General features: G+C 31.4%; 1 protein-coding gene across 1 annotated transcript; it reads left to right on the top strand.

Moving 5' to 3' along the window:
* The first annotated feature begins 7,865 nt into the window (after positions 1–7,865).
* Positions 7,866–8,907, top strand: LOC149900191 (uncharacterized). Its single transcript, XM_090112981.1, has 2 exons — positions 7,866–7,926; positions 8,144–8,907. Exons 1-2 carry the CDS (start codon positions 7,866–7,868, stop codon positions 8,863–8,865), a joined length of 783 nt encoding a protein of 260 aa, XP_089969107.1. The 3' UTR covers positions 8,866–8,907.
* The last annotated feature ends 2,383 nt before the right edge of the window (positions 8,908–11,290 follow it).

The raw sequence follows: 11,290 nt of genomic DNA, 5'->3' as shown, positions 1-11,290 counted from the left end.
TATCATTGGATATAAGGGATATTGTTTTTCAATTACGGATTTATGCTCTAAGATAAGAAGTAGAGTCTTGCTTTTTTAAAAATTCAGCGATTTCTATGAGTACGGAGAATAAGAAATGATGGAGAAGTAAAAGCTTTATTTTTAAATTTCCACCAGGTTTTGAGAAAACTCTATTTAAATTCAACTAAAAATAAGAACAGTGCCATATCAATATACCTATCTTTATTTCTTGAAAACATAATTTCTTTATTTCTTCCAAAGCATTTGTATAATATGCTATTGTTTAATAGTTTTACAAGCCTATGTATATAGAGCAGGTGTTAATAACTGAGGTGCTGCATGAACTCTTTGAAAATAGGATTGTTAAAGTCTCTATTGACCTAGTTTTTAATGAGACGTAAGCACCGCCTTGTGCAGGATATCTAGGTTTATTAAAAATAAGAACGCAAGCGCTAAGCTTTGTTTTTACTACAACTTTTAATACGGACTTTATAAAACTTTCTCTATTACCGAAAACGTAATTACTGTTGACGTTTATTTAATCTGTTTGCTTTCAATAAAATAACTGAGAACTTTTGTAGTAATTAGTTCGTATTTTTATTGTTTCCCTTCAGTTTTTTGTTTGGCTTATAAACGTATATATCAAGTTCTAAATCTGGAAATATACAATGAACTACGGTTTCAGTTGTGACTCTACAAAAAATTGTAGCAGTTATTTATATAAGATGAAGTAAACATATTGATTTTAGTTATGTCTTTTTATCTTCATCGATTACGTTGAATACTTTTAGTGCTGTAGCCTCAAAAAATTGCTCAAAAATTCTCGTATTCGTGTTCTTGTTGGTTTTTGATTTTTCAAAGGTTGCAGGAAACATGACCTACAGTTGCTTTTGCGTCAAAAGAGCCATTCACATCATGGCTCCAGTTTCAAATGCTCCCAGTTTCAGCGTGACGGAGGAAACTCCATTAACGACAATGGATAACTGTAACCTATAACAACAGCACTGTAATTATAACTTATTTCGTCAAATTTTATACAATTTCACCAAAATACCCACACCTAAATAAATATAACCTTTGATCTCTTAAAATAGCTCTCAATCGTTAATTTAGACGTACACAAAAAGCTCAAAGTAAATATTTACACTGAATTTGTATTTACATATTTTAAATATGTAATTCGCGCGAAGTACGAATGATGAAAACGTTCAAAATTAATAAAGAACAGCGTAGCAAAAAATTCGATAAGAAGCAGTGAGTTCCGGCAATCAATTTTTTATAAAATGTAGAGTAAATAGTCGTTACTTCATCTCGTATCGAAGTGAAATATTAAACGAGTGGATAGGAGCCGGCTATGATGGATGCAGATGCCGGCGGGTTGCGAAAACAGGGATGGATTCGGCGAAGGAAAATGTATTGCTTTGACTTTGTTATTAAATAGCGGTCCATTATAGATTAGGCGGAAATTTTATGACGAACAGATAACCGCGCTTATGTTATATAATATATAGTAACTATTGCGATATTAATATAAAATTTGGTGTTACACAGGCAAATTATGAACATTTTTCCGAAATTTAAACCTGATATAGAAATCATTTAGGAGTGCGGAAAAATTTATACTAAATGTGAAAATATTTATGTCTTTTTGACTATGTTAGTTAGGCAGTTGCGTTTAGAATAGAATATTTTCCACTTACTTCCTTAGATCCACATATATTTATAATATTAAAAATAAACACATGAATATAATAGGTACCTACACTATTTTAAAAGGAAATTGTAACTAAAATCCAGCTCTGTCCACAGCTTAGCCGGTACAGTTAAGGCCATTCATCAAACCATCACCACTTTTGCCAACTGATCGCGTACGTCGTAAGAAAAATACACAATACAATTCAGCTTCATAAGGAAAGAAACAGTTTATGTGATGGGCAAGAAAATAATATTCTGTCTTATAAATCTAACAGTATATGCTCATTTTTATTTCGTGACTTTTGTGAAATCAATGAATGAAATGTTGTAATTCATAGATACATTTTTCACTATTTCTCTTGAAATAACAATTTTATAAACTCTCTACCCATTTATTTCAAAATAAGTATAATTACTTGTTTAAAAATGTAAATTAATTCAAATACATAATGCAGTGGTTCAAAATTGTAACAAATAAAAGATACATAAAATTTAATTCCTACAATATAGAGTACTGGTAAATATATTTCAACTGAATTTTATACTAATCGCTACGAGTACGCGTATATTTTGTATTAATTCAATGAAATGTAATTTTCAAGATTTAACATTCAACAACGCTTCCATAATTCACATTTAAAACAAAGGATTTATTCATAATCCCATAATTTAACGTAAATAGTACATAGAGCGTGCGTTAAAATATTCATAAAGAACCTTTTTAAAGGCATAATACGTTTTGCTTCGTTTTGGTTCGCTTTAAAAATGCATTGAAAACGCGCTGATTTCCCGTCAAGAGCGGGCTGCGTCTATATAAATGGCGGCCCAGAGCCACGTACTTCACTGTAAGACAAACAAATGACCTCACGCCGCCCGATAAAATGAGAAAAGAATTTATAGGTATCCTCGAGAATGCATGCTAAGCTCCTTATCAATTTGTACTCCTTTTATCTTATTTGAGATACGCTAGTGGATTACTGAACAAGATACACGGACAAATCCAATGCTTTGTGGCGTTCTATTTGCATTTTATGTTGATATTGAGTGAACTGTAGAGATTCATAAATGTAAGCTTTAAGCTTGTTCGCTAGAAGAGTTTATAAAAATAATGAAGCAGAAGAATGAATTTTTACTGATTCTTCGTAAACGAGGTTGTTTCTTAATTTGTAAGTATTGAATATAACTTTTAGGCTTAAAATTAAACGGAATTGTTACGAAATACACATAATATGGTGGTATGAACTGCTTTGTCACTTTACAGCATATCAAAGCAAATTGAATTACCAACATTAACATATTTACACGCGTTTATATAGCTATAAGTGTGAGAAAGCTAAATATAGTGGCTATATAAACTATTAATACTACTGCAAAACATATACGATATAATGCGAGGGTGCATTTTTCATATTAATTTGTTTTATTCATAATATCGTATACATTTGATTAATTGAGGATGAAATACGTCACTTATCCTTTATAACCCTAATATAAGTATAAATAAAAATACGGAGAATATTTAATTACATCAGTATTTAAATTAATTATATTAGCTCAAAATTAATATTCACACATCATAGAACATTTTATTCGTATCTGATCAAAAAACCAATATTAATTAATCCATTTAAACAATGTGGCTTATACAAATATCCTCAATTATAATGAAACGTAATTACCGTTGTTTTAACTTTTTTATGTAAATAGGTCCAGCATTTAATTCTGTATTAAAATGGGACATATTCTATAATATTATTTCTGGGAGGGATAACACTAATTATACTATTACTACCAAATTCAAACCCCACTTTGAGTTTGAATTTGGTATTATGGTTGTCCGTTTTCATAAGCATAAGTAACAGATGAAGAATGTCTGAATTATGAAAATTTGGCCAAAATCCCAAAATACGTGGATGGACATAATACGGATTCCTTCAGGCAAAACAGTCGTGACATATGTCGAAAAAGATAAAACTTCTAACTGAGCACCTATTCGAATAGCTATGCAACGTTGTTCAGGGTCGCAGCTATTTGTGATGTAAGTGAATTACCGTGTGCATCGTAACGTTTCACTGGTTAATTTTCTTTCTAATTAAGAAGTTAAAAGGTGATCAACCTTATAAGAGACACATTTTTTATTATAAATTATTATCAGGTCCACTATCAGTTTTATTGAGGTAGGTACCTTGAATTTATGCATAATCTTATTATCAGAACATTGAAACGCAATGGAAGCAAATAGTTACAGTTTTCTGATAATGAGGTATAATAATCATTGTTCAAGAATAGACTAATATTAAACCACAGTAAAAAATTAAAATATAAGTAAAGGTAATTCAATATAAAACCCACGTTTACCGTCTGGCTCCGCTTATTTAGCCAAAAGTTAATATTATCCAATTATATCACCGGGAACTTCTCCATAATGGTGCGGTTAGAGTCTAGTTGTTATTACTTGTTCTGTTTGGATGTCTATGAGACTGTTAAACTTTCGTATTGCCAATAGAATTAGCATCAAACGGCTATTATACGCCCGCTACGGTTCCTCCCGCGTAATATATGTCCAATTACGTACCGAATATTATTAAAATCATACCTATTTGTATTCACCTTATCTCGACTTCAGCGTCTTATTAATACTTTACAATATAATTAAATTTTGATGATTCGTTTGTTAGTCGGTTTGAAAAAAGTTCTTAGAGTCTATTAGAAAAAAGTAAATGTCATCTGATACAAGTAAATACTTAAAAATAACGTGTGTTTATTATCATAATATATGTATCACGTATTTTTCAATTTTCAACATATAAAATTAACTTACAAAAACAAAGCGACGCCCTCAAACGTTAAAGTATAAAAATAACAAAAAACGACTTTAACACATTGTGTTACAGGATGCAATTAAAAAATAATACTTTTAAAGAATATACGAGAAGATAACGTGTACGCATGAACATTGGTAAGCAAAATGAGTTTGTACCGCGGGGACGTTAGTTTGGCCTGGGGAAATTACGTTACATTTTTATCTGAAAGTGTGAAACGTATGCATAATTTAATGGCATAGGTAAGTATATATAATTGTTAAAATTTTCTTTCTATACTACTAAATATGTATATAAATTTTTGATTTTATTTCAGGTACCTAGGTGTCGGAGTATTGTAGAACATCATAATATAAGATGTAGGTTTCAGGTTTTGCATTATAAAGAGACTTTTTAACTAGCACAATGGTAAAATCACGTATTTAACAGCTGAATATTAATTATATTAATAAATACAATTCCTACATTATAATTTATTATTAACAGGTACGAAATCACAAAAATGTTTCTGTTACACGTGTACATAAAATTTATTGAAGGAAATCATAAAACATTTATTTATATTAATGGAATTGAAGTTATAACGAGAACTGAACGATTTTCTCTTCACAAATATTATCTATTATTATTATAGATATTAGTCTAGATATAATCTACTAGACTCGAAAGGTCAGGATAATCAATGACACTTTTCTATTTCAGGCTCAGCTTTCTCACTTAATATTTTTGGAAATAATTCAGTTTATATTATGACGTCGTTGGTTTATATCAAATCCTGGGAATTGTGTATTTAATTGACTTATTTTGATATTTTATTGACATCATTTCTAAATTGGCGAAGTCTTAACATACGTTTTTTCACATCTTCACCCTTATTAGGACGCAGGTTATCTTTTATTTGAATGTATTATGTATGGAATTATGTATATTATAAATCTTGTTAAAGTGACTCTATCAAGCATATTAACTATTATTGACTAATAACTTGGATTAAATTTATTCCAAGATTTGACTCCTTTAGATATAATCATAGACTATCCACCATATAACCGTACATTAGGTATAGTATCAAATTATTGATTAAGTTTCTTTGTCCTGTTATGTACGTACAATAAAGCATACAAATAAATAAAACGACTATCCATGTTAATTGTAATAAATAAAATATTATTGAATTATATAATATTTTTACTGGTTTTGCAACACATTAAATGTATCTCATAATGACATCAGTGCCGTCTTTAGGATCAACGAGGCTATGGGCCAAGGTACTGGCTGGGGCCTATGTAAGGAATGGAAAATGTGTGATTTGATATTTTTCTTATTATGTTATAAAATTTGTTGTTGTATATCGAAAATTTTCAGAATTGTGGGGCCCCTGCCTACCTCGGGGCCTCGGGCCAGGGCCCTGCGGGCCCTGCCTTAAAGACGGCACTGAATGACATGCAAAAACCGGGTGCAATTAAAAAAATCATACACACACACATATATGTAATACGTAAACTGAATCAAACATGACTCCAAAGTATACAGTCACAGTTAAAACACAATATTGTCTACGAAACACAATTATTTCTTAGACACTCTATTTGTACGTTATTTCTACATACAAAATATACAAAACTGGAAACAATCACATAATACGAAAGGCCTTATTTCACGTACACACCTGAGTAAAAAGAAAATCTCTCCTAAATGTTACAATAATATCTCAAACGAATTGCTGTACCTACAAATAATGTAAAACGGTCCATTGCGTCATAAAAGTCACATCCTTTCATGAGTAATGAGTAAACCCACGACAGGAGCGAGCCTTTTTATTGTTTTACTATATGTGTTTGTGGAAAAATTGTATGTTTAAATTCTCCAGAGTATTTCGAGAAAATTATTTCATTATGAGATCTGTATGTTTTTTAAATGTTATTTGGTGCCTATGGTTGTTGGAACTTTTTAATTGCTTGCTTAATTTATTTTTATTCTTTTCTTTAAGTTTTATTTTCATCATATTTTTAAAAAATAAAAGAAATTCGATTACGAGGTGGGATTCGAACTCTTCTGCCTTACCGGGGCGACGCTTGACCAACCGGTCACCTGTGTAAATTATATGCATAAAGCATTTGAATTCTATAAAACTAAAATATGAAAATCTAAATTCTTATTATATTTACTATTTATACATATTCAAATAGGTATGAATAATTTATCTCATATAAATAAATAAATAAATCCAAAAATTGCTAATATACATTTTCTACTAAAAGAATAAAGAAATGAAAATGATATGGAAAGAAATAATATGTAAATGGCGAAATAGGTTTTTTTGAAAGTTATTTGATAAGGCAAGGTAAGGCAGTCTAATGCACAGTCTAATGATATTCAGATGACAGACCCGATATTGATATATTATTTACAAATATTATATTTAGGGCCGATTTTTCAATGCTTGGATAAAATTTATCCGTCCAAATAAAGTATTACACGATAATATTAAAATGTCACGTAAACTGTCAAATACGGGCAATTAGAATACGTTTTTAAAATGGTAGTTTTATACATTATTCGACGAATAAGTTTTATCCAAGCATTGAAAAATCGGCCCTTAATTATATAGATCAGTTATCTTCTTTCTATACTAAGTAGGTAAGCACTTTACTTACCTTTCATCCAAATAGCTATAAGATACCATAATACAGATATTTCAGCGCAGTTAAACAATGTAGGTACACTTATATTGTTTAACTGCAGATTTTGCCATCTTATTGTATTTCCAAAGCAGTTATATCAAATTTATGGAGTGTGAACACTTACAAGAGTAATCCTAGTATAACAAAGCAATTGCAAGTACGTCAGTCTATTGTGACATAGTATCGCACGGATGCAACTGTCCAGTTATCGGTAACCTAACATAAACATATAAACACGTTAACAATAGCTCCCAGCCGAGACTAGAGGAAATCAAACATTCGATTGTCGAACAGCCGCCCCACGTAAACCGAGTAAATATTGGTGTATATCCGAACAAATTGCTTATATAGTTGCGCTCATATAAGCCCCGTCTCGACTTCTGGACGACAGTCTTTAAGCGCTCCACTGAAACGTGATTTAGTTTCAGCGGTCGCATTACAGAGAAGCGAATCATTCGATTTCTATCACAGTCGCTGCAGTTGACGAGTTAATTGTTCGTTAATAGGACGAACATGAGATAAGAACATTTGTAAACCTTGAAGGCACTCGACGTGAGCAACGAAGTGTGCGTTTTGTTAAACTCGGGTTCGCTGTAACGAAGCTTGTTAGTGTAAGAAGATTGTCAGGTACAGAGGAGACACCTTCTGAGTGAGAACTGAGCAAATGGAACTAATGAGTCCGCTATTGTTGTATGCGCTACTTACACTCGTGCCACAAGCGTTAGGTGAGGCGCTTCGCTTTGATTTACTTTTACCTTTTTAATTTGAATCCTTGAAATACTTAATTAAAATTTCTCAACACTCCACACTTACCTCGTTAGCATAGTTATGTTACTTTCATATAAACTTTTGTATCAAAGTGCTCTAGAAAAGTATAACATTCGTTTGAAATGTTTGCAACATTATTTCTAAATGTTATTTAATATTTTTTTCCGCTCACAGGAAAGAACCGTATAGGATTTGCCTATGAAACGACTAACAACAATTCCATGATTATTAAAAAGAGGCCACAGGTTGGGAAAAATATAATGTTAAATGTAAACACGCAAGCTAATACGATGAAATCCAGTGACCTGCAGACCGTGTTCATAGACCCGTCGTGCCGCAACTGTGCCACTTGTATGGAAAGAGCAGTGAACGCACATAAAATACATAATCACGTTGTTAACACCCAACTAAATACCGATCGCTTCCAAGACAACACCTATACGAATCAAGAAAACATTATACGGGAGAGACGTAGTGTGAAATTCGATAATGTGCCTAAAATTGAAAAGAAACCTAAAAAGTCGAAGCCTAAACGAAATAAATCCGTATCAGTAATCAAATACAATGAGAACGGGGAAATCTACGCGTTGAAAGTGAAAGAGACGAGTAATCAATTAATAGCAGATCAACAGAACGTTACAAAAAGTTTTTCTTCAACGACGTGCCAAGTGTACAGCGTACAACAATCTTTGCCCTGCGAATCGCCCGAAGCTGATTTAATTCTGACGGCTACGAAAAGAAAAACAAACAAGAAAAATAAAAAGGTACAAGGAAAAAAGGAAACGAATGTGCCCACTGAGAAAGCGACATTGATTACATCAGTGTTTAGAAAACGACATGTGGATAATTCACAGGTTCCGGAAAATTTCATGACTTCCCTCGAAGAAATGTATTGAACGATTTACGAGATATATTGTATTTATCTTTACGTGTTTTAATGCTTTAATGCTCAATTTTTGTAGAACGTTTTGTAATAAAATGATTCATTTATAAACAAGTTTGATTATATTGAATTGTATATTAATTATACTATAATATAATTATTCTAAGGTACTAATACAACGCTTAAAAACTATAAGGCCATTGTCGTGGAACTTCTGTAAATTTTAATTATGAAACGAAATGATATGAAGGGAAACTTCGAAATTATAGCTCTATAATTTCGAAGTTTCCTTTCAGCAAAATGTTTAAATATGTCATCACATGCCAATATACTGTCAGTATCTCATAGATTGTGGTCTGATTAATTATTACCACATGTGGCCGGGTTTCCTATTAGCGCTATAACGCCGACGATTATTATATACGTCTATATAACTTTATTATAATGAGGGATCATTAACATATTTTCCACGATCAGTTTTCTGTTTATGCAGAGTTTTTTTATGTGTTACGAATATTGAAAAATGGTAGAGAATAATAGTGGAGAAGAATTTTAACTGAGCATTCCATGAACAGTTTTCTGCTTTTATTTATACCAAACTTTTTCGTTGTAAAAATGTTGGAAAGAGATATTGTGTGTATTATGTGTGCTTCAATCAATTACAGACCAATTAGTGGTATCCGTGTCTTCTACCGTGTTTCATAATTTGTTGATAGGTATATCACTTTTAGGCTAACGAGCATTTAGCATTTATTTTCATTTAGTTTCAGTGAAACTATGGATGGGACAGTTCGGTAAAGTCGATTTGTACCTACCTATAATTTCTGAGTGCTCCCGTTGTGCAGAAAGAGAATCGTTTTCCCCGGGCTGTGATCAGACAGGTCTACACTGTTTGTCTAAGAAAATATCTTAACTTTACCGTAGAAATAGTAAATAAAATAAAATATTTTAACATAATTAATTTATCTATCTACAAAATTTACTAATATCATGGCTCAGTCGACTGAAATATTTCCACTTAGTCGTGTAACGAAACAATGACAGCTATAAATTCATATCAATTAAGCGAGATAATTGAAAAAGTCGGCACAATGGACTTGTGTCTTGAAAGATCACGTAGCACATCAAGTTCCTCGTTATCCGCATTTTACTCGACCCATCTTACCCGTAAGTTTTTCATGAAAACCCTCTAACAAGCTCGAATGGCGGATGAAACGTAAACTTTATTAGCCAACATGCAAGTGTTCGTATTTGATAAGCAATACGGTCGAAGAAAACAAAGGCAAGGTCTATAGTTAATACATATTAGAACTATAATAATTAATAGTTGAGATAGGTCTATTATAAACATTTATGCCCAGCTTACGCGTTACTTGAAATGTAATTTATATATAATTAGAACCAAGAACCCTATACTTATTTATATTTGAATAAGTATTAACTCATTACTGTATTTTTTAACTCTATGTATTAAATTAAGATTAAAATCTACTTATAAATATGAAAGCAAAATTTCTTATACAATAATAATATTTGAGTTTTGTACTAACACAACCAAGTTCTCCGTTTTCAAAATTAGCCTTAAAGGTAAACTAAACATAATCTTCACCTAAAGCTTTGCCAAATAAGATCCTTTCAAAATTAATTAATTAGTTTTATCGTGAAACCTTACAAACATTCGCCTCCCAACAATTTCTATTAAAGTATCGCTTTTAAGAATTTAAGGCTGGCATATTTGGTGTTCCCACCCATACCTACCTTTGATAAAATAATTAATTAAAATCCGCCTACAAGTTCGCTCTTGCGTTATTTTGTCATAGCTCTATTCCATAATCAAAACGATTTTTAAATAATTAATTTTTACAAACTATTATCGCAGACTAGTCAAGGCAGTTATTAACCTTTCTAAAATTGTAATTAGTACTTCAATTTAATTTACATTTCTATCAGTAGGTAGGTATAATATATTTTGTGGGCAAAAAAAAACTTAGAGCTTTAAATTAAGGGAACATAAATCAAAACATATTTTTATTATATTATAATTAAAATATATTAAAGCATAAATTAAGTATATTGACTAAAATGATTACGTACATAATATACGTCGGTCGGTCCTAAAGAAATTTTATAGTTGTTAGAGCATCACGCAACTTGAACCGTTGAGTTGATTTTGATCCCTTAAAAACTAGAGCTTAAACTAGAAAAACAGGCAACCGAGAGATTTCGTGTATAAATGTCATAACACACTCTAGTTTATAACCCAGATCCAGTCGCATATATATAACCTCCAACAGCCTCATTCCACTTACATCATGCATTATTCATAGGCAGGTAAGTTCTTAACTATCTAAAATCACTTATGAGCCGTATGACACGCGCCCAAAGTGAATTTTGTTACGCCAGTGTATTTAATAGCGGGAAGCTACGCCCGACATTAA

The sequence above is a fragment of the Colias eurytheme genome, chromosome 19 (assembly GCF_061535395.1).
Source record: "Colias eurytheme isolate Ceu_HAF_F1 chromosome 19, ilColEury1 Martin Lab GWU primary, whole genome shotgun sequence".
NCBI classification, from domain to species: domain Eukaryota; kingdom Metazoa; phylum Arthropoda; class Insecta; order Lepidoptera; family Pieridae; genus Colias; species Colias eurytheme.
Note: the sequence above shows the minus strand (reverse complement) of the source record. Positions and strands in the feature narration are given on the sequence as shown.

Excerpts from the sequence above, each read along its gene's own strand:
- LOC149900191 (XM_090112981.1), top strand. The coding sequence starts at position 7,866 with ATGGAACTAATGAGTCCGCTATTGTTGTATGCGCTACTTACACTCGTG. Across the intron at positions 7,927-8,143 it reads ACTCGTGCCACAAGCGTTAG|GAAAGAACCGTATAGGATTT; the intron begins GTGAGGCGCTTC and ends TTCCGCTCACAG.